Source organism: Onychostruthus taczanowskii, unplaced genomic scaffold (assembly GCF_017590055.1).
Source record: "Onychostruthus taczanowskii isolate IOZ18803 unplaced genomic scaffold, ASM1759005v1 scaffold8, whole genome shotgun sequence".
NCBI classification, from domain to species: domain Eukaryota; kingdom Metazoa; phylum Chordata; class Aves; order Passeriformes; family Passeridae; genus Onychostruthus; species Onychostruthus taczanowskii.
In genome coordinates, this window is record NW_024505892.1 from 8,087,998 (window position 1) to 8,112,941 (window position 24,944).

Consider the following 24,944-nt stretch of genomic DNA (forward strand, 5'->3'; position numbering starts at 1 on the left):
GTGCAAGTGTGGGAGGAATATTTTGCCTGCTGCCAGTGGCCAAAACACAAGCACTGGGGGAGAATTAACTCCTTGGCAGACTCAGCTGCTTTCTCATCTCATTGTCATGGAGGAAACTAGAATTCTCTGAGCATTGACTTTGGCTTGACTTCTTGCTGATTTCGTGTGTACATGCCAGTCAATCTCTTAAAATTGAAGACTGATTAGGACTGAACATGATTGCTGGTCAGAGCATCCTTCTTCCTCCTTGCTCCTTTTACAGACCTTTTTTCCACTGTGGCTGATCTTTTTGAAGGACTGGTGGCTGTGGAAGAAAAGGCTGTATTTAAAAATTTATTCAAATCTAGAAATTCATTTTCTGAAAGGTTTTGAGGTGAACTGTGTGATTTCAAAGGAAATCATTAATCCTTTTCTTTCAGAATATTTATTTTCTTTATGATCTGACCAAAGAGATTGGTTAAACTATGTTCCACGTATAGTTTACTAATGCAAATAGCAGAACATGAACAGATTTCAGTGAACCATATTAAGGTGCAATCTAGCTGATGACATCAAAACCTTCCTCATTAATTGTGGTTTTTAAATGCAAGTTGTACATGGGTTCCTTTAGTGACTTTATGCTACTTTCCTTTTTCCCCCAATCAATCATTAAAAACCTTTGATACAGCCTGAAAAGCATAGTTGTAACACACAGTAACCAGTATTGGTCCCTACGTTTCTGTTCTGGAATTCTAAGTGCTTGTTTGCACAGTACCAAATACCTCATTTTCACTGGCATTCAGGAATAATATGGCAAAAAGTTGAAGAATTACATAAAATATAGGGTATTTATTTTCACTAGAAAGTCAGGGGGAAAAACCCTTTTACTACTGATTTCCAGAATTTCAAATAGCATAGAGCATCTGTCTATTCAATATTTAATTTTTCTTCAGATGGTAGAAATACATAATTAAGGAGCTTTCTGCAGTTGTACCATCAAGTACTTCTGAAGTAAATGAAAACTTTTACAGAAAGGACCACCTTAAATATTAATTCTGTCTTGACTTGCATTCTTGCCAGAAGTTTTAACATGCAGGGGAGAAGGAACTTTGTCATTTCTCAGAAAATTAACAAACGGGCACTGGTGTACCAGATGTAGGAGATCAGGGGAAAGCTGCAATACTGAGGAGTGTTGCAACAGGAGTGACAATAAGGACCTCCCTGTGCAACTTTATGCCAGCTAAATTTTGGGCACATTCAGTGAGAGTTATTTATGTATTTCAGTATTCCAAACCTGAGAATAATTTCAATAAAGCTTGGTAATGAAGAGCAAGACATCAGCAATAAAATACTGACTAGGGTCAGTGGCAGTAGCAGATTGGATACACAGAACTGTGGTACAGTGTCAGTGCATTTCAGTGACTTTCATGACAATCTTTGATGGGAAAGAATATTAATAGTCACAATTAATTGTAATTTCTTTTTTTCCTTTTGAAAAAAAATGTATTCAATTTGCTTGAATTGAAGAAGAACTCATTTCAGGTTTTTTAACAAGAATTGTTCTTCTAGTCTGCACAACACTCAGCATTTCTGAAATGCTAACATAATGTGATCAAAAATATATGCTTGTTGCAAAAAATACCTCACTGTGCTGTGTGCATAAATGTAAAAATTTGTCATGTTTGAATGGAGAACAAGGGAAGGATGTACAAGAGTAGATCTCTAACTTCTTTTTCTTGGTAGCAGGGTTTCCCAGTTCTTCAAAATAATAACTTAGAAACACTACATGTAATCAGGAAAATAAAATATTCAAAACAACATTTGGAGAAAAAATGAAAGTCCTCTTAAAAAAAGACAAACTGCATAGTGGTAGTTTGTTGGAAATTAAGATTTAGCAATATAGATGTCAGAACATAGTCATTAGACCCTTGCCACTTCCACATCTTACCCTTGTTTAATTTTTATACACGTAGGAAAACCACATATCATTATTTTACTATAGTAAATAATTTGAAAGTGAAAGGACTCTTTTATATTCTCCTTAAAACTTCTTTGGTGCCCTCACAATCAGGCTGACTCGCAGTAAACCATCATTGGGCAATAATAGCTGTCTGTAGCTACTGACCACTTCGTAGAATTGAGAGACTGCAAGCTAGGAACAGAACTCTTCAAGCCTTATTATCTCAGCTGCTCAGTTTCCTTATTTCAGAAGGAAAAAGTATGTAAGTACCAAAAATTTTCCCTTGACTTTTGTTACAGTTTTTTGCACACATGGCATTTAATATTTGTATTAGGATAAGAGAATCAGGATTTTGAAGGGCGTTTCCCTCACAATAACAAATGTATCCTTCAGTTTCTGGGCCTCATGTTTGCATATATTCTTTAATCTTTCTTTTCCACAGAAACAGCAGCAACTACCTGAATGTTGAATGAAATGAATGCTTAGGAGGTCTCCGAGGCTTAGGCTTGTACACTGAGCCTTGGCAAAACCCTGAAGTGTGAGAAGGACCTTGCCCTGATTTTTTACATTGTCATTGTCATGGGACTTATCTACAAGTCTTTGTATGTCAAAGGGGACTCATTCTTGTACTGGCAAACCAGTATTAAAGTCCCTCTCACACGCATCCTCTCAGTGAGGCCAAATCTCTTCAGGAATAGATGGGCTACCTTGGGACGTATACGCTGTAGGTGGTCACATCCACTCTGCAAAGAAGGGGGGCATGACACGTTTGTGGTTTGCACCCAGAAGTGCTGTATGGCTTATTCTGAACGTGGCTCTGAATGCGTTCCTGAGGGTAACAGCTTGTACAGTTTGCAGATTTGGTCTTGAGCCTTGCCCTCAGGTTGCACTTAAAATAGAAGGCAGGCTCATTGGTGGCTGGCATCCCAGCCTTTCCTGAAAGATACAGTGTGTTCCAGAAATGGAACTCACAGGAATAGCGATTTGCAGTGAGTAGGAGCAAGATTCTCTCTCTAGAAGGCAGTATTGTAAAACACATATTAATGGTGAGAGTTCCCTGGAGGATTTTAATGTGGTTTTAAAAAGCATAGCTGAAATATGCTCTCCTGTTTTATAATGCAAATGCCAACTCATTATCTTCTTTTTTTTTTTTTTTGTATAATGCATATTTCTAGGAATATTCTTAAGCTATGGAAAGAAAATAAAATTCATTAAATTTAATTTAGGCTCGTCATTTAAGCTTTTTCTCCAGAAAAATAGAATTTGAAATGTTTTCAGAAAGACACAATTGAAAAATTGTTAAAATTATACAATGCATTACAAACCAAGTATCAGAAAGAAGTGAGAGCATAGTCTGCACTGTCAAACACAGTAGGAAAATATTTCCATATTGACAAGTATCCAACAGATCATTTACGATCATTTATTTATCCTTGTTTTATCTTCTAAATGGGGATTGTAATTCTGATTTGGTAGGTGCTCCCAAAACAGGACTTAAAGTGATATACTGTATACTGTGCTCTTTGTGTGTGTGTTTGTGTGTTTTTATACATAAGCTTGGGAACAGCTTAGGTTCTGAGTGCAGAAATACTTTTAAATTGAAATGCAGATCAGCTTTTCCTCCTCACCCACTTTTTACATCATTTGCACCACAAGCATCGTCTAAAAAAAGCTAGGTTCCTTCTGATCAGCTGAACAGTATTCAGGAGCATTAAGAAGGCTGAAATTGCCTCTGCTTAAAACAAATATGTTTTAGTTTCTCTTAGTCTTTATCTGCTGTAAGGAGAGAGACTTTCCAAGAGTCAAAACCATAATTTCTACTTGGGGAGGCTGATAGTTCTGTTTGCTGGTTTTGTTTCAACCACTTTGTTTTGGCTAATCCGAGCAGCCATCCTTGATAAAGGATGGTACCTTGCCATTCCTTACCTGGCAAAATTTTACCCCTTCATTTCAATCCCAAGGTGTCCATTTCTCTGCCTCCCAACAAAATATATACCAGTATCTTTTGGGGCCTATTCATTTTTAATAATGCTTTGGCTGTTTAGGCCTCATGTGGCTAGAGTTATTATAATTATATCCAGTCACTCGTGCCTGATACAGCTGAAAGCTTTGCTGCTCTGCTGTAAATTCTGTCACAAATGTATTTTGTATATCTCACCAAAATTTCAAGAGATGTCCAAACAGAGCAAATGGCAGGCCTTCAGCTAGTAAAGCACTGAAAATGTGATCAGACCCACTTTTGTTATTGAATATCATATTTAAAATATTTAAGATGGACCCTATCCAGCTCTGGAGATTTCAATGGACTTGATGGTCCCTACCCTCATCCTGGAAGTTAGAATGCATGTAGGGTGATGGGGCCAGAGTTAAAAGGCCAGGGCCCTCCTTGAATCTTCTGTTTCTTCTGTATCCACATTTGTGCTTTTATCTTTTGTTAGTTTTGGCTAAAAGATGGCTTATAGATGGATGAAAGTGGTCTGTCACTGATTGTGACTGTTCCAGAATTGCTTAATAGATTATTGTCATCCATGGATAGCCAGGACTGCTTAGAAAGTGATCAGTAAGAACTGTGATTATTGCATGTTTTAGCAGAAGGATTCTTGGGTTTAAGTACAAGAGGACTTTGTGATAATTCTTGATTAAACATACCTGTGGAAAGATGAGACCACCAGGAGCTCTGTATTCATTTAGGTACTACATAGATGGGATATGTGTATATATAAGGAGATTATGCTTACATAAAACTGAAAAATATATGTTAATGTTTGTTTTATTACTTGAACATTTTTAATTGTTTGGGTTTTTTTCTCTTTTTAAAGTTTTTTTGGTTGAGAATATTTGGGGGGTTTGTATAAAATGTTGTCCGTCTTCTTGTTTTGATCCTGAACTGAATAGAAGATACTGCTCACTCTTAGAAATACTTTTTCCATGCTTAGATGACTGTCTTCATTTATGCCCTCTAGTATTCATGTTTAATTCATTTATGTTGTAGAATATGGGTCATGTTCTTTTCTTTTTGCTCTGGGTTAGGCTGACAGCATCTCCTCAGGTGAGGTAACTACATAGCTCAAAGGAATTTCATTGAATATAGAATGTAAAAATTGTTATAGTTACTTTAAAAACATGTATACTGTCCTGATTTTTTATTTCTGCTACTGGAAGATAATAATTCTTTAAACAGTAGATGATCTAATTATTGTTAATAACAGAGTAGTAATGGAAAAGAATAAAAATTACCACCTACCAGCCTTATACATTTAGTTTTTTAATATTATGTAGTTTAAAGACAATTCTAATTTTATGAAAAACCATGCTTTAAAAATATGCTAAATTACTACACTTGTTCTTCTGAGATAAACTGACTTATATCTATAAAAAATAAGAAATATTCATAGGATTTTCCTGTCTGAGATTCTTACTTTTGGGAAAACAAACATATAATTTATTGAATCAAATAGTGGTTTGAATGTGAAGTAGTAGACATTTTCATTAAGAACTTCTGCCACTGGTTTAATTATTGGCTTTATGGAAAGCATGTAATATGTAATATGAACTAGAGGGTTTAAAAAGTTCAGATTAATAGTAGCGGAATTCATATCTTCACCTGTGTGGTACCTGAAATCTTTGCTCATATGTAAGTATTAGTCTTTATAATATAAACAATAATAATAACAAAGTAATCTGAGCCTTAGGTTTTATTTCATCAAAGTCACGAGGAGACACTTGCATGCCGTAACATCCTTCATATTAATATCAAATGTTAAGAACCATTGCTGTCACTGGCTGTCTGTAATGGCGCTCAAGTGTCAGTGACTGCAGGTATTACCAAAGGAGATATTAGGTGCAAGATTAGGTCTTTAAATGGAAAGTAATTGTGGATTTGGTTTCTTCTGATTTATTTTTACTTTCTGAATGTAGAAAAAATTACTTTCAAAAGCAAATTGACTGCAGTGATGAAAGGCTGGTCCTTCAAGTGCACATGGATGATCTCTCAATGAAACACCGTGGTTTTCCTGGATCTCCTGGACAGGAAATTATTTTGTGGTTTAACTCCAGCCAGCAACTAAGTACCACACAGCTGCTCACTCACTCCCTGTCCACCCCCACCCACGGTAGGATGGGGACAAGCAGCAGAAAAAAATTAAAAGCTGTGGGTTGAGATAGAAACAGTTTAATAATGGAAATAAAGTAGTTGTTGTTGATGATGATAACAATAAATAATAATAATAATAATACAAAAGGAGAATATTAAAACCCACTGACAAATGGTTTGTCTGCCTGTCTCCAAGCAGCTATTGGTGCCTCCCAGCGAACTCCTGCTTCAGATACAGGGCACAACATTCTACAGTTTGCAATATCTCTTTGGCCAGTTCAGGTCAGCTGTCCTGGCTGCACTCCCTCCCAACTTTTTGTACACCTGCTCACTGGCAGAGCACAGGAAACTGAAAAATCCTTGAATTAGAGTGAACACTGCTTAGCAACAACTAAAACATCAGTGTGTTACCAACATTGTTCTCATCCTAAATCCAAAACACAGCACTGTACCAGCTACAGGGAAGAAAATGGAACTCTATGTCAGGACAGTGTGCAGAGTTTCTAGTCTGTAATCCCACAATTTCTATGTATTCCTGCATTCCTTCATTATTAGCCGAAGGATAGAAGATCTGTGGGATCATGTTTTGCTTATGTGTGTACATGTGTGTTATCTGCCCATTACAACATTAACTTTAAAAGTTGTTAGCAAATTTCTGGTAAACTAATCAGATGTAGAAATCTTGAAATATTAAATATCTACGTGTTGGCAGAAAAACACATCCAGACAGAAGAGGGAGATATTTTATTAATTCCCACAATGAAGCAAAAATTGCAGTATGAGCTTAAGAGCCATAGGGCATCAGGGAATTTTGTCATTATGAATGGCTGACCATGGGTCACGCTTCAATACAAGTTTATTGGACACCAGAGAGCTGCTTCTCAGCCACATGTCATGTACATTCCTTGTTGTTTAACAGAACAGCTTGTGCTGACAGCTAATTGCAGCAAAAGCTGGGATATTCACATAGACTTATGCTGCAAAGATGCTTTGATAGCCAATAGCATGATCACCCCAGTAATGTTTAATTCCTTTAAATTAAAGGAACCGCAGGACAAAATAAGTAGAAAGCTGGGTGGTTTTGGTTCTGGTGAGTGGGAGAATACTTAAACAAATTGTGTGTCTTTTCATTTGTTTTTACTGAGTGACATTTACTGACTGACTGTTTGGCAGAATAGACTCAGTTTTGCCAAAGCTCTACAGGCTATGCTCATTCACTGTCCTTTCTCACAGTGTGTGTGCCAAACTTTCACTCTTAGGTGTTTTATCATTTATTTACTTTCAAGTTAATAATGACTGTGTTGAGTAATGTTTGGACTAATACTAATCCTCGTAGGACTGCCTTTGATTAATTTTTATTTTTAGTCAAATACATCTATCGGGTGACTTTCATCACCGGCACTTGCAGTACACACCGTGTTGAGAAAGGAGGACTGGAGTGAAGGTGATCGGCTCTATTCCTTCTGAAGTCGGCAAATCCCCACCACACCCAGAGCCATGATCCCCGTTTGTTTCTCAGCATCTCAGGCTAGGGCTGCTGTGCCGCTCCTCCTGCTTGAGCAGCTTGCTTTCTTCCTTCCTTAATCTTGTAACTTCATGTTTTTTTATGGGGGGGAAAGAGAGCCCATATATTAACTATAAATACTAATACATATAGACGTCATATGTCCTTAACTATATTTTCTCCCATTTCCCAGCACTCGGCTGTGGGGCGGAGGGGAGCAGTGCTGGCAGGGGCACTCAGCCCCACCGGCCGGTGCCGTATTTAAACCTGTGCCTGTATTTTCTAGCGCCCATCCCTCCCGAAACGTCAGGACGGGAAAGGGAAGATCTGTCTTTAAGCAGATGGGATGCTAGGCAGACAGGTGCAGCATGCCAGTGATCCCTAGCCCCGCGGGCTGGGGCTGGCGCTGGCGCTGGGCTGGCACTGGGGCTGGGGTTGGGATTGGGGCTGGGGTTGGGATTGGGGCTGGGGTTGGGATTGTGGCTGGTGCTGGGACTGGGATTTGGGCTGAGGCTGGGCGGGGGCTGGCGCTGCCTTGCCGGGGGCGGGGCGGGGCGGGGCCGCCGCTGGGTCCCCGTCTCCCGCTCGCTTCCCGGGCGGAATAAGCAGTTTTTGCACGGACCGCCGCCCGACTTGCAGGTTTTGCTTAAGGTGCAAGCAGAGAGGACGAGGGAGAGGCTGAGGCGGCCGGTGCCATGGGCCAGCTCTGCTGCTTTCCCTTCTCCAGAGGGGAGGAGAAGATCAGTAAGTGCGCGGCGCTGGCTGCTGCCGCCGCGGGGAGGGAGCTGCGGGAGCATTCCTGCGGGGTTTTTCCTTCTGGAAAATTAACTGATTGCTTTTTAGAGAAGGGCTTGAGAAAAATGAAGCAATATTTTCACCAGGTAGATGAAGATTTCTTTCTAATAGAGATAAGTGATCAGATCTAATTTTGTTCATGAGCATTCTGTCAGTCCATTTCTGCAAGCAAATGTAGCCGAAGTGAGTATTTTGATTTTCCTTTTTGGCAAGTGCAGTTTAGAGCGAGGGATGAGAAGATTTTGATGTTATAAACATGTGCATGTTGATGTTAAAACTCATTAGCGACAGATAGAAAGAATGGAGATTTTGTTGATGTCAGTGTTGACAGATGACAAAGGATTTCTGTTTGGGTGTTGGTTGGATGTGCAGTTTTAAGATGACCAAGTGAAGGAACAATCACACTATGGATGGATCTGGTAGTGTCGGTTTTGCTGTCAGTTGAGTAAATATAAGTTGAATCAGAGGGAGCAATACTGATCTCTTTATCCTTTGGTGTACTGAGTCAAGCTAGCTAATTTGACTGGAATGTTGTTTCTGTTAAATTCTGTGCTGAAAATGATGTTTGTCCTAAATTTGGTTACACAATAAAATATTTACTCTTGACTTCTTGCTCAGTGAAATACTTTCAACCTTTCTTCTAGAAGATGCAGCCAAATTTCTGTCACATTGTGTCTGAAATCAGTTTTAACTAAATTCACATAATTCATTAGCTGTAGGCTAGAAAATCCAGTTTTCTAATCTGGTTTATATTCCATTCTTGTTTCTCAGGAAGCTGTCTAGGCATAAATAAAGTGGGAGTTTATACCATCAATTAAACAATAAATGTGTCTACCAGTGGTGCAAGAATCTAGAAAACAGCCTCAAGAAGATGAGTTGGCAGTTATTTTAAAATATTTTTCCTTCCCAGGTAATGGTATGAGGGTAAATGTTACAAATTTTGTACTGGGGAGATGACTAGGAACATTTTATATTTTGAAACTATTTTTTCATCTAGCCAGTACAGAGTGTCTTTATATGAAGAGCAAGTAAGTAGCACATCTCACTTCTAATATGTGAATGGGTGAAGATAGACAACAAATACAAATCGAGTTTTTTTAATTGTTCTGTTGACAGAAAGCAAGAGAAAGAGAAAAGCACTATATTCTGCATCCTGCTTCTCTCAGTCCCCTCACTTCACTGCTTTTTAACTTTTCTTCTGACATCACCTGTCAAGCACCAGCTTTCTTTGAATGTGCTCTTGTGAGTGACTAGAACATGCACTGAATATAACATTTAGCACAGCATTACCTCAAACTGTGTGTAATCAAAAAATAATTCAGGAGATGTCCTTATGTATGTGCAACGTCACGAAGGTGTTTGAAGGATGTCTGCTTTTGGCATGTAGCAGCTGAAAGGTGTGGCATAACCCCTTGAGAATGTGGAAAGAAAGAAATTGATATTTATAGCATGAGGGGAATCTGAAGCAAGGAGATCTAGTTATGGGTGAGGTAAGAAGGTGGTGTCTGAAATGAGGAGAAAAAAGTAGATGTGGCACTGTTTTATCAGTGTTCCTGGGGGAGTAACACGACTGAGCGATCTTAAAAAGGGAAAGAGGCAGGAAGTATAGGATGAGCATCGTGAACGTGATTGGTTTTTCCCTTCATTCAGCACTTACTGAAGAAAAGGGAGAGAAGGGAAATTGCTTTCCTTTCATCTGGCCTCCCTTCCTGTCTTCTGCCACATCTGTTTCTCTCTCTGTGCGCTGGGAGGAAGCACTGCTGGACATCTAGCGTGGCCCCAGCCAGAGAGGCAGTTTGAAGCTGGCCATGAGGAACAGGCAGAAGGGAATGTGTCTCACATCCGATTTTCCTCTTCTTATCGTATTATCATGGTGACCTCTAAACTTATTGTGTTTAGAAATTAACCCAGGCTTTTTATTACTAAATTATCCTGGTTAGGAAACATGCAGGCACAAATGACAATCATGAGGCTGTGGTACATGACAAACAAAAAGTACATTATAAAGGTGCAAACACGTGCAGTAAACAGCAGCTCACTGTGCTACTTGACTCATTTCAGTTGCAGTGAAAATGAAAATGTATGAACTTCATTATGGTTTTCCTATAAGTTTTGTTTTAGCTGAAGTGACTCAAGTGAACTCAGCCAGTTATTGAATTGCTGAAGGTTTGTTCCTTATGCAGTAAGGATTTTTTTTCATTTCCTGTAAAGCATAATTTCAAAAAGTGTTGTAATTTATTGTCTGGTACTGTTGCATTGTACATCATTGTGTTGAGTGAGGTGAAAGCCCAGTGCTTTCATGGTGTGCTTTTTAAAAGTTGAGTTTAGATCTATGTCACAGCAAGTGTGAATTGAATTTAGCTTCGACTCAATCTACATTGTTAAAAAAAATTAACCTATTTTACCTTAGAAATTAATAGATGCTTATGACTGAAATACACCAAAGTGCTGACAAGTGGATGCTGAGTTGTATTATTAAGTTTTAACAGCCATTTGCTTACATCTTGTATCCACACACAGTTAGGTATTTCACATCTCTTTCTATTCTCTTCAAATTTAGGTATAGCCATAGAAAATATTTAGCCAAGTTTTGTGGTTATGGTAAGATCATAAGAGTGGTTGTCTGGACCAGATTTAGGATCTGTCTTCCTAATGCATGCCTAATATATGTTAAAGCCATTTAAACAGGGCAGGTGTGTAAAGGTGTTCCCTCAAAACTGAGCTCTAATGCTGCAGCAGTTCAAGGTTTGTGGTTTGTGGACTTTGTGAAGCAGGGTAGCATCCTTGATAATCATGAGTCTTTAATTATTTTTTTCCAGTCTCCTTTTGAATCCACAGAAATTTTTAATATCTGTACTATCTTTTGGCAAGACGCTTTATGGCTTAAACATGTTTTTTGTAAAGAATCTTACTAGTCATGCCTACCAATACAATTTCATTTACTGAATATTGTCTTAGTAAACAGTTTTTCTGCTACACTTGGTAGAAATCATCTCCCAGATCTAGGTAGATCTCAGTTATTCTGCAGTGAAGGAAAGGAAAAAAGTATCTCTTCTCACCACTGATTGTAGTGATAGACACAAGTAAAGCGTGAGTAGAAACTGTTAAAACTTAGACATGTAGGACCTTCACAACCTGTTCTTTCTGTTGTGTTAGTGAATGGTCATGTAACCACTGTAAGGCAGAGAGAGCTTTCTACAAGGATAGGAACACTTAATTCAGCATGTTACGTTCCAGTGAAGTTGGTTGCAGTTTCAAAACTTGGCTCGCTATGTTCAAAGAGGAGCTTTTCAAAGAGTGTATATTTAAAATAAAGATTAGTGTTTAGTCTAACAGTTAATTCTTTATATTTCTGAGATCATGAAGGAATTGCCTGCATAATAATCCTGTAGTTAGACCTTGTATTGGTTTGCTTATGTCAATGCTCAATAAGTGTTTTTTTCATTTTGGAAATAGTCTCAAATGATGTTTAACTGCTTTTTGCAATCATCCAATTGTAAGTTCATTTCTGGTCTAAAGTTGTTTGTTTTAACTTCACAGCATGACACTTTTTAATCTGACATAAAAGAAAACACTTCACAAAATAAGCTTTGTTATACGTCATTATAGCTGTGTATGTGGTAGCCCATTTGCTACTTGATGGGAAACCAAGGAACAGAGACTTTGCTGTACTGGCCAGAAATTGTTTTAAAAGGCTGTTAATATTGAATGCATACAAAATTCCCATATTATACAATTACTGATATGAAATAAGGCTGTTCATAAAATCAAAATAGAATATGAAATTTATTTGCACTCTAAAAAATGTGATCTTAACTTAAAAGGGCACAGGATAGCAGTGTGAGCACTTTTGCATGTTATAATTTAATGATATTTAACAATTTGTTGTTTAATAGCTATTATAAACAGAATGAGAGCAGCCCTGCTGAGAAGGACTTGGGGGTGCTGGTGGGTGAGAGGCTGGACATGACCCAGCCACGTGCACTCACAGCCCAGACATCCAGCTGTATCCTGGGCTGCATCCAAAGCAGCGTGGCCAGCAGGGTGAGGGATTCTGTCCCTCTGCTCTGGTGAGACCCCATCTGCAGTGCTGCATCCAGCTCTGGGGTCCCAGCACAGGAAGGACATAGACCTGCTGGAATGAATCCAGAGGAGGCCACCAAGATGATGAGAGAGATGGAACCTGTCCTATGAGGAAAGGCTGAGAGAATTGGGGTTCAGCCTGGAGAAGAGATATCTTTGGTGTGAACTTACTGTGGCCTTCTGGTACCTGAAGGGGCCTACAAGAAAGATGGAGAGAAACCTTTTACAAGGGCATGTAGTGCCAGAACTAGAGGGAATGGCTTCACCTGAAAGAGCATAGATTTAGATCAGATATTAAGAAGAAATTCTTTATTGTGACAGTGATGGGGCATTGGCACATGTTACCCAGAGTAACTGTGGATGCTCCTTCCCTGGAAATGTTCAAGGTCAGTTTGGATGGGGCTTAGAACAACTTGGTCTAATGAAAGGTGTCCCTGCCCATGGCAGGAACTAGATGATCTTTAAGGCCCCTTCCAACCCAAACTATTCTATGATTTTATTCTTATATGTTAATACTCATAGTGCACATTGAACTAGAGTGGGTAAATAGTTGTGGAAATGAGTAAATAAACACAGGACCTGGGACAGTGTAGCCTGTACAGAGGAACCAAGCAAGCTGGCAAGTTCTAACACACAGGCAGGCCAGCAATATGCAGTCCAGATCTTTGGACCTGACCAAAAATTACTCAGCTGTATCAAAGTTCAGTGAAGAGAATGCAACTACTTTATTGAAGTCTTAAATTGATTTTGAAAATACTGAAAGTTACTTTTGCAAATCAATTACTTGGTCAAATTTGCAGTTTGGTGTAAGTTGTGATTTGGTTTGCGTTTACGTAGCTGTAGTACAAAAGTTGCATTGTCTGGCTTTCTGTCATGAGAGACAGGACAGGTTTGCCTACCACAAATAGTAAGTCAATCCCTGTTGTTAAGCAGGCCTTGTACATTTGCCAGGTTGTCCAATACTGATTGCTCCCTGTCCTGCCGTTGTCTCCTTCTCACTTCTGTTTTGTGAGGTTTTAACTCTTACTTGCTCAAAGTGATACCTGCTGTGATACTATAAAGACACTATTCTTTTCCCTTCTTCTTCCTGAAATGTGAAAACACGCTCATCAGCTGAGGTTGGTGAGTCCTATTTATACTCATTCTCTAGTGCTTATATTCTGTCCTGCCAATCTCCCTGTGTGATGTTGTTTCTTCACTCCTACACATACATTCACACGAGATACACACAAAGAGGTGCATGATGTGGGTGAAAAAAACAAACAATTTGAAGGAAAGGTGCATTCCTTGAAATGACATTTTGAATAACAACTAGGTGTTGTTTGTCTTCTTCTCTCATAGAACTTCACAATGCCTGTTATTAGATTGCTAACATTGTTTCCATTCTCTATGGGAAGAAAAGAAAGAAAATTTAACAGTCTAAACCAAAACTAAGTATTCAATACTTACCATGTCAAAGTTGAAAGTTTCACAAGCCTTCATCCTCACCAACATTAGACTTGATGACCAAGGCAACAAGCCCAACCAGGGCCTGAAGACTGCCATAAATGTCAGTAGAATCATCAGTATCTTACATGTATGTCCATTCTTGGGCCTGACAGTGGCTGTCAAATATAATCTCTCAGTAATGCAGCTAGATTGCTAAGAGAACACTTATTATCTTCACACTAGTGAAGATAAAGAGAGATTTTAAAAAAAATCTAGGAGCGAAAATAAGGTGTTAAGTTCACTTTCACTGCAAAGAGGTATCAAGGGGGTGGATGATAGAAGGACAGGCTCTTAAATCAGAGTAATGATATTTAAGAAAGCCATCAAAAGTGGATGCCTTTTTGTGGCCTCAAGAATGAAGAATATAGTAATCTTGAAGTAAAGAGGGTAAAAATACTGGTGACTGTGAAATTGGGAAGTTTTAAAAATTGTTTTGGATGTTTCCATATGTCTTAGGCAATCCTCCTTGAAATTAAAATGTCTCAACATATTTGGGGTTAATTAATAACTACATTTTGAAAATAGTCCTACATTATATGAACCCATATTGCTGAATTTTCTTCTGTGTCTGATCTATAGTAATTTTAGGTGGCATTTGACTTTAACTGAAAAGTGGAATTTAATTTTTTTTCTCCCTTTGTGTTTGATATGGACGTATGTAAGCCCAAATTTAAATCCCACCAGCATATATAGTCTGTGGAAAGAAATTAAATTTAATTTAATTTTTGTACCAATTTTTATTAGGATATAAGTAATTTTGAAACATTGAATTGTTTTGTTTTTTTTTCAAATGCACTGTGTTTTACTATTTCACAAGTATGCAGCAGACTGTCTTGCTCTATAATCTATCACACTGCAAATTTGGGCTCCCTTCCACCTGATAGGATGTTTTGTGTAAAATAAATTGGAACTAGAAATCCTGGAGATGGATCAAGTCAAATGTGATTGCCTTGTGATTAGGTTATGTTACTGATGGCGGGAAAAAGCAGAAGTGTTTATTACATAATTTATTTAGGGGTATGACAGAACTGCTTCTTTTCCTGAAAGGAAACATGAGCAAAGTCAAGGAGTTCTGTGGTTCATAAGTAAAAAGTGTTGAGGTTAATTTGCAGCTGTTCTAAAATACTGAACATTGTAAATTCTCCTAAAACTCTAATCCTTATATAATATACACTTATGTATAAAACGAGGATGTATGTGGGGCTGAAGGCCTTATTTGGAGTACTGTTGGCCACAGTGGTCCATAACTACACTATGCTGAGAAATTTCAGGAAAAGTCTTAACTAAACCTGTTTGTATTAAAGGACTTGAAGATTAACTCATGAGAAGATAGGAGGAGATTTCATTTCATTTCATTTCAGCTGTAGAAAGTAGAAGAGCAGGATTAGCTAGATGGGACAGGTACCAACACTTCTCTTGATCCCAGTAAGAGAGGAGAAGGAAAAAAAAAAAGTACTTGAATTCAGAAGACCCTGATGAGAGACTTTGAAATGGAGATGAGGTCACTAAAATTGGCTCCATGTTGATGGAGTTGGAACTTTAATGAACTTTAATGTTCGCTTTTCATAAAAAGTGTGTCAGCAGAGAACCAGTCTCCAGTGAATTGTGGCTGTGTAGCAAGATGAGAACTGCCCAGGTAACTGTGCAGCCATTCTCATTGTAGTACACTGTTTCCTGTCTTCCACTGATGCCAGTGGGAGAAAATGTCTGGTTAAGATCTTTCAGCTTCCATCTAGGATGTTTTTGTGGGCACTTTGCTACTGTGTGTTGTATCTGGACTGTCTGTTAGCTTAAGTGTTCAAGGGCTATCTTACCTTCAGTTTAATTGCCAAACCGTCACTCTGCATAGGTGGAAAAAATAAGTACCTTTTTGGCTGTCAGGTGACACATCATATTGTGCAGAAGTATTTACATAGATTCCTTCTACGTTATTGAAATTGTATTTACTTTCTACATTGAGGCCAAGTGCTCTGTCTTCCCTTCACATGCTACTATTACTTTACTGTCAGTACCTCTGGAACTGTACCTTGTGAACATGTGCACACATGGAGGTGCTCCCTATTGCCAGCAGACCATGCTGAAGTGACAAGGAGTTGAAGCTTCTGATGCATGTGGAAAGGACTAGCTAGCAGAGTGGAAAGAGGAGACATTGACCAGAAAAGCTGATTATGACATCTTTCTCAAACAGAGTATGCTGCTCCCTTGGTGTAATGAAAGGGTTTTTACTATGTTTAAAGTAACAAGTTCTGCCTCTGTGCAGATTGATCCGTTGGTACATATGGATCAAACATTAAATCATGTAGATGTCAGATGGGTCAGCCTTTCTGCTAAGTGTAGTAGTCTCAGGATAGTGAAACAGTGTCTCTCTACCTAACCTGGACTCAGATGGAGAAAACAAGGAAGACCTGCCTAGTTGTAGCTGAGTGCTTTTCAGAAACTGCAGCAAAAACAGTTGGAAGGGCAAAGCTCTGTATCTCCCTTCTGCCACCCCTCCCAGTTGTATTGCCTCGTATGGCTGCTGCTCCGCAGGGTAAAGTCCTGTACTTCTCATTGGTTGGCCAACTTCCAAGGTCCTGTAGCATTTATCATGCTTGTGTTTCACAGGAAGGTTATCTTCATATTTGTGTGCTTTCCCATTCTCTTCTGATCTGCAAAGCTATAATTCAGAAATGAGTTTATTGACAGAGAAATGATTGTTAGTTAATGCTGGTCAGAAAATATTAGGAGACATAAAAGAAAATTTAAAAACTGATGCAAGCTTTTCTGCTGTGAAGGGCATTGTATGAGCCATCTGTGGATTTTTTAGGTAATCACTGTTTCGTCCTATTAGTACTGCAGTGGATAACTCTGTTATGGGACTTCTCATTGAGCGAAGATGAGAGACAACATTAAAACTGTTTTGCTTACAGCTGAAGGCTTCTTTGCTGATATGGGAAGCCAGCCTGTGATCCCAGTGAGTCCATACAAAGGTCACCACTGCTGGAACTAGTCAGCACGCTTGTCAGGCTGACAGGGGCTGCTGCTTGAGGGGATTGTGGTTGCATTATTATACTATGGTTATGCAGTTTTCTGAGTGGAAATAAAACACAGTAAGTGGTGATGATGAATACCGTGCAGTATTGCTGCTGTTGCATGTATGGTACTGTAAAGGAAAGAAAAAATAATCCTCTGTCAAGCAAAAGGGCCTTCCTTAAAATATTTATTTTACTGCACACTGATGCAATTAATTATTTCTGTGATTTGTTTTCTTGATTTTGCTCTCTATTTTAAAATTTATGGCCAAATTATATTTTAGTACACTTGGCTACAAGGTCAGACAATCTATGTAGAGAAGTAAAGCACTGGAAAGTTGCTTATGTGGAGAAGTTTCTAACCATGACATTAGCCAGACATTTTGTTCATTGTTTCTGGAAAGTATTTCATTCAAAAAAACACATGAATAAAACCAGCAGATTCCAAAGGAACAGTAGTATTTTCTTAAACTTCTTACTGAGCATACTGATGCTACATCAGTTTAAATTGATTGACAAAAGTTTGGGGAGACAGAAGGCTTCAATAGATGTAGAGCTGAGTCCTGTATTTCTTAGGTTATATAGATATCAGTTAAAATTCCATCAACCATAGGTAATTTCCTTGCCCTGTAAGGGGGGGGAAAAAGGCACAAAAATATATCCAAACACTCCATTGGCAGTCAGAAGAAAGAAGCTTTATGATGATCTGGAATATGTGCAAATTCTGCTGCAATCACACTCAAATAGCCCTGAGCATTACTGTGGGCCACCAGCTGCAGTGGCAGATTACAGCTGAAAGTTGCATTTAAAATTCTAAACTGTGCTGCTTCTTGGTTCAAAAAGCCAAACAGACCAAAGAGTAGTGAATGCAATTTCTCATGGGGCTAAATCTTTCAAATGCAATTAGTTTGTTTTGTAAATCTCCAGCATAAAGTTAGACAAAAAGCTTGAATAGAAATTAATAACTCTTTTTAAATATACTGTAATGATTAATTACTTTTCAGCTTTTATAAATGGGTAATAACTGACAGTTAACTATTGTCCATCAATTTGCACTGTAACAAATAAGAATACATGTTGCTTTTGCCCAGAACATTTATTTCTGCATAATAAAAATACACAGGTAATTTTTCTGGTAGTGGTAAAACCTCAGAAAAATTTTTGATGTCCTGTAACAGAATTGTTAATTTTAATAATTTTTATATTAATTTAAAATAATTTCAATAATAATACACCATTTGGTACTGCAGTGCTTGAAAGCTGTCTAAACTGATGCTTCAACTGAAATATTCAATTAGAAACAAGCTAAGAGTGCTTAAGGATTTTTGCTAAACATGCAAGTAAAACCATGAAAGTGAAACATTAACTGGGGCATGAATCAAGCAGTACTGAAAATGTCAAGTGAAACCCTTAGCAGCAGTAGGCAGGAATAGTGCTGATTTATACCAACCAAGGACCTGGCCTGCCAAGTGTCGTGGCTGTGACAGTCCACTGGCAGCCCCTGGAGTCCAGAGCTGCGGCGAGATGGATGAGAGTATCAGCCAGCCCATTTAAAAGCAGACCTTCTATAAATAATATCAGAAAGATTGGTTCAGATGGCAAGACAACAAATTGCCAACTCCATCTGGAATCCTCTTGCTAAGTATATATATGTAGCAAAGGAAGGAGCCTGGGTTAAAATGCTGTTTGTGCAGCCTTGGGCATTAAAAATCAGACTAGTAATCTGCTGTCTTGGCTCTTGCAGGAGATTTCCAACATGATTTCTTTAAGAGAGAGTGAGCCTGGAAAGAAAATTAGATGATCACTTTTAAATCTGCATTTATCCTTGTTTTTCAAAGCAATGTGTCTGCTGCTATCCCATATTCTTTTTGGGTTTAAAAAGAAAAATAAAGGCCAAAAGGAAAAAGTAAACATCCATAAACGTGTCGTGGGTGAATGAAAGAGCGTAATTTCCCTGATAGTCCTGTATGCAGATGTTCCACTTGAGAAAGTGTAATGGATTTCTCATACTTCTATAAGTATGCAGGTTAAACATTACTGCTCATTAGTGGAAAATATGTTTGGTATCCACCCCATATACAGCTAGATATGATATATTCAGTCTTCTAAGCTGTTAAAATGATTTAAAGATTATCTTAGCAACTCCATTGCCGCAGCAAAAGGAAGACTGGATTCTCAGAGGAGCTCTGTTTACTCTAGATACATTTGAATAAGCAAAGGCTAGAGCATTATGTTTTTATTGATTTTCAGAGGGTAAATTACAGGTCATTGCTATCAAATAATATTAAAAGCTGCCTGCATTCCCAGTGAACAATATCCAAATACCTTATTCTGTATTATGGAAGTACTATTTCTCTCATTCATTGTTGCATGCTCCTGTCTCAGTTTGATGAGATTTGTGTGTACTCTGGCACAGTGCCTCTGTCTATTCACTATACAAATTGTGCCACTCTTTACACACCAAACAGCAGAAGGAGTTTTGCACGGTTTTCTGAAGTGCTGTAAGGCCTGCCCTGAAAAGTAAAAAGCATTGCAAGGTCTAAATGTTTAGATTTATGAATTTTGCTTTTCCATTTCCTTACTTCTGCAGGTTAAATCAGAAATACAGCAGTCAGATTTCATTGTAGTAAATGAGGAAATGGAAATTCTGTTGTTCCCACAGCTTTACTGGAGTCAGGAGCCAATCCTGTCCTCTGGCATACATGTTACTCTAGCTACTACTGCATTACTCTCTGAAATTGTTCTTAGTTCATACTTCTGTTTTCATTTGTGCTGGGCTGCTTTGGAGTTTTGATTCAAAACCTCTGCCAGGAGAAATCCACAGAAGTAACTGTTCCACAAATGCAGAATTTGGCTCAATGTACTTCCCAGTTTTGCTACCTACAGGCACAGCCCAGCTCTGTGACTGCTCTGGGTGCCTTGGACTCCAGTGCACTGCATGCCAGGGTGCCTGAGGCTGTACCTGGACACTGGGACTGCCTTGCCCATGCCACCACCCTGGCATAGTTCTGGGCCTGGCAAACATGCTGCAGAAACTCCTGGGCACTGGTTAGGAGTTAACACCAACCCAAATCCTTTCCCAGCAGGCAGTTTGGATACAGCCACAGCATTTCAGAAGCCTGCAGAGCTGGTTGGGATGGACCTGAGTTGCTCTGTGCTAACTGGCCTTAGAGACAACAAGTACTGGCATTTTAGAGCTCACCTGTGTAAACACAGGCAGGTGCCTCTGCATGAAACGCCAGGTTTCAGAGACACTTTTCATGGTACTGTGTTTGTCTAATGTCAGCAGAGAACCCAAGCTGAATTTTCCTGCTCTGTTCAAAAGTGATCCATAAGCAAATCGATATTACGGCCAAATAGAAACTGCAACATGCTAAAGATGAAATACCATTCTCTGTTAGTATATGTGAACAGCTACTCCTTCAATTTAGAAACTCCTGTCTTGCTATATGACAAGTCCAATTGTAACCTAATCCCTGTGAGCTTAGAGTGGAGCCACTCACGATGTAGAAATTGTAGCATATGGATAAAACATGTATTACAGAAATAGAATAGCCACACTTGAGAGTGGGAAAGTGTTACACAACCAAAATGTGGTAGTTGTCTACTTCTTCCTAAGCTGATATTTTAAATGTACTTTTTTCCCTTTGTACTGTCTGATTTGTGATGCTTAATGCTAGGTAAGTGAAGGCTTTATTTGTTAATGGAGAGTGGTATTCCTGGAAGCAGGCAGGCAAGTTCTAACCTCAATTCCAGAAACCATTAAAAAATTATTTTTTTAAAAAAAATTACAAAATTGGTCTGCACAGCCTCCATTAAAGATGCCATATAATTAAGAAAGAGAAAATGAGTTATTTTGTTTCATTAAAGGTCTCTAGAAACTTGAATATGGACTAATAATCAGACTCTCAATTTTGACATTTCTATACTGGCCTGGAATGATCAGGAAGCTGTACTTAGTCCTCTTTCAAAAAGGGGTGAAAACAGATTTCATCTGTGGAAAGGTTCGCTTCTGGGAAGGAGAAAACAATCCCCAAAATCTGCCTCTTTTCCCATCCAGCAAGGTTGTGTGACACCAGGCCTATAACCTTTTAGCAGAAATGGCATGCATGCAGTGCTAGCTAAATCTGCCCTGGGAAGATGAGAGTAACTTTTGTCCTAGAAGCTCAAGAAGCTCATAGAGCAGAGGAAATAGATGTTTGGAGGAAGTACTGAGTTTCCAAAAGAATATAATTCTTGAATCATGAAGAAGAAGCCCAGGCTGTGCTTCAGAAAATGCCTGGGGAGCTGCAGAGCTACATGTTGGGGAGCTCTGAGAGCAGGAGCTAGCTAGTTTTGGGGGACAAAAAAGCTACAAAGGCAGAAGGCAGGAGGAGGAACTGGTTAACATGATTAAGCAACTGTTAGGATAGCATGGGATTACTTCTATTGCATCATGCAAAATAAGAACAAGAGAGAACATTTTGTATATATTTCAGGGAAAGCTTCCTGTCAGTGACAGATGCTGGGCTGCAGAGAGTCTACATTTTGTAATGTTGTGACCAAGATTTTGAGATTAAGGCAGACAAACAAAGAAGGCAAGACAAACAACAGGTCCTTGGTCGAGTGAGGGGTTGTCCTTTAGATGACATTGGTCTGTTATTAGTTGTGAAATTATAGGCAAAGTGGAAAATAAGATAACTTGAAAAGTATCATAACAAGGCGTACTGATGCCTTGTTCAGCACTGATTACTGATGGCTTAATAATGTTTTATGCCAAATCATTTTGCCATTCCTTAAACATGAGTGGTCCTGTTTCCATAAGTGTCGAGAAGCTGGAGAACAGACAGAAGAGATTGGGATTTAGAAGAATTTGAGGTGTATGGTTGTATATGCAATGTAAGTTATCATGATGTCTCTGCCTGTGGCAGAAGGCTTATTACTAGATGGTCTTTAAGGTCTCTTCCAACCCTAAGCATTCTATAATTCTGTGGAGCATGAGGTTTTAAATAGTCTTAAAAATGAACTGGGTGCAGGCTGTTCTTGAGCCTTAGAATTAGAACTGTTTAAATAGCTAGAAATGCACTGTACCAATGACCAATTTGGCACTGCCAAACTTGTACAATAGTCAGTACTTTAAGACTTGTAGTTCTGATGTAAGCATACACAGCCAGACTTTTGTAAGGCTCTTGACCCTGCCTGAATTGCTGTCCTAAATTGGTGTAGGAAAAATTCACTTCTTACTAGGTATTCCCTCTGGATTCTAATCCCCAAATCTCAGAATACACCATTAACTTTATCATTAACTTTATCCCTTTGACTATCTGCCAATCTCAGGTGAATTTGATCTGGGCACTTGCTAAGTTTCCTGTGAGTTAAAATCCTCAGACATGGATAATTCTTTTCACTCACTAGAAAGATTGTATCCTTTTGCTAAGAGGCAAATTGTCTTACCCTATGGTCTATTATTGTGTTATTCTGTTTCACAGCCTAGCAATAATTTTTAAATGACATTTTATTCAATCTTTCATTTTATTACAAAGCAAAAGTATTGAGCAAAAACATATTAGGGCAGCCATGTTTTCTGTATCACTTATTATGGCTGAGTACAGTCAGCAAATGTACATTTTTTTCTGTTTTAAAAATCCATTATCATCTAATATAGCCTAATGCAGTCAAAAAGGTTTTCCTTTCTTTCTGTCTCACATCCTCTTTTGCTTTTCACATACACCTCATTAATACAATGTGTGAGGTTTTCCAGCACAAAATGATGAGTTTACTCTTGCAGTTCTACAAACTGTAACCTGTGATGAGGTGAGTTCTAGGGATTGAACCCCCTTCTAAAGTTGGGGTTTACCTTTCTCTGTTAAAATTGAATTTGCTGTAGTGTTTTTTGTGTTTTGAAGCGCAGTTGATCCTCTGATGATAATCCTTTAATGACATAGATGTTAATTTATGTTGACCCCCACCTGTGTGCCCTTATTCATACACTGCGTGTGTGTTCTCTGCTACAATTGATCTGAAACATTTGGAAGAAGGGCCACGTGTAATACAGCCTGGATCTTGGAATCACTGCCTGTAATGCTTGCTTCAGCACAAGTGAATAATAATAATGTCCATTCCAAAAGAAGTGCATCGTTTTACTTTGAAAGATCCATTTTATTCCCTTTGCCTTTTTTTAACCATAACCTTTAAAGAAGGCATAAAACAAGAAAATAGTATAGGATTAGACTTTGAATAAAAAGAAGATATGTGTTAAAATCAGCAGAATGTGTGGATGCCAGTGGTGCTGCACCCAGGCTGTAAGGACAGGCCAGTTCTCAGAAGCTCTAGGTTACTGCTTCTGATGCCCCACACAGTAACCCTCAGTGTGTAGCTACTCCTGCATTCTTGGAGTTCAAACCGTGTTGAATCGTGCTGAGCAACTGTTGTTTGTGCTTTCCTGTCTCAGGGAATCTCAAAATCATGAATGACATAATCTGCTCTTGAGGAGAACCATTGCCCATTTCTTTCCTTCTCCTCATCCTTAACAAACTTTTCTTGGTCCCTCTAGCCAGATATAGAAATGGGAGAATTTTTCTGTATGGAAAACATAAAGGCAAAGCAAACTTAACTACCAGACAGTTGGGTCTGAATAGAGTGAAAAGAAATGCAAAAACTGGTTATGGCGTGAATATCCACCCTTTATTCTTTTACTCTTGAATTGAGGAAAGGCTGAGAACAATACTGCTTTAAAATAAGAGGATGAAGAAAATATATGAAACTCCAAATTAGAGCTGTTTAGCATGATAGAAATAAAGGCCCAAAAGACCAGCTGGTATAAAAAAGCAGTTTTCTACTGATGTTATGGGACAGATTTAGAATTATTGAGATGCTAAAGAGGAAGGTGTTGAACTCTGTATACTATGTAGATAGAGAGAAAAATTGCGAATGGAAAAAGGAATGTAAAGACATGAGACCCATCAGTTTTAAGGCATGGCAATGAGCAATCCATTATACTACAGAGTAAATTGGTAAAAATGTGATGATTAATTCAGTTTTTAGCACAGCAGATATATTTTTCTGGATTGATTTCACTGAAGTGTTGCTAGAACAGGCTTTGACTCACTGAGTTTGAGGAAGTAGAAATATGGGGGAAGAAAGGGAGGGGGAGTTATTTTCCTAGAATGCAGTGTTAGAGCTGTAGGGATTTGCTCCCATTAAAGAGGTATTGTGTTAGGTAGAGAAGTGGAGTTTTTAAGGAGTTTTATGTTGTTTCAGAAAGAAAATGCTTTTATAACTCTTTGATATTTAACATAAGAAGGATATGGAAGTAAGGTCCAGTGGTTTAAAAACAGTAGTTAGGACACAGTTATTCTTGATTTTTATGGTGAAGCAGACTCAAGAATAATGTTAATTTTGATTATTAGATGCTTGTTCAGTAAATTATTATTTGCTCAGCAAATGTTATTTGCTCTATTCATAAAGAACATAGGATGGGAAAAAAAATTAGTACTGTTCTCTCATATTCTTTCCGTTTTGCCTTGCCCTAGATTATAAAGTCTGTTTTCTCATGTGAAGGATTGATTGCCTTAAATTTAGTTCTATGGTATGGTAATGTTTCAGGATTTTTTTCATCCAGAGATTTTGTTCTGCCATCCTCTAGCAACAGTTTTTAAATTTCTGTGAATTAGATTAAGTGAGCTGTAGTCATACCTTGAGCATTCTTAACTCTTTATCTACAGCTATTCTGATTTCATGTCTGAGGTCATCAAAACTCCCATGACACAGAACAATTTATTATGACTAAGCACATGCCTAAATTTGTTGCTTCTTGTCTTTGGAATATTTTTCTTCAGAAATCAAGAGGAACTGTTTTCAAGGTCATGTGGTGAAAGGACAGTGGCTTTAAACTGAAAGAGGGTGGTGAGTCCAGAGAAGCTGTGGATGGCCAGTCGCTGGAAGGGGTAGGGGTAGGACTAGATGAGTCTTAAGGTCCCTTCCACACCAAATCATACTGTGATTCAGTGATTCAGTGTTCTTGCAAGTGGGTATATTTGGGCTTTTAGAGAC

The 24,944-nt window shown here is 38.5% G+C and overlaps 1 protein-coding gene across 4 annotated transcripts in view; it reads left to right on the top strand.

Moving 5' to 3' along the window:
• AKAP7 (A-kinase anchoring protein 7) overlaps positions 1–24,944 on the top strand; it is an 82,581-nt gene that overhangs the window by 47,040 nt on the left and 10,597 nt on the right. Inside the window, exon 8 of one of the 4 annotated variants that reach the window (XM_041423779.1) lies at positions 7,398–7,514. The exons of the other annotated variants lie outside the window; for them this stretch is intronic. Within the exon in view, the coding sequence (XP_041279713.1) occupies positions 7,398–7,474 (77 nt within the window). The 3' untranslated portion in view covers positions 7,475–7,514. Of the gene's footprint in view, positions 1–7,397; positions 7,515–24,944 lie in introns of those variants that run through there. 4 annotated transcript variants of the gene reach the window in all.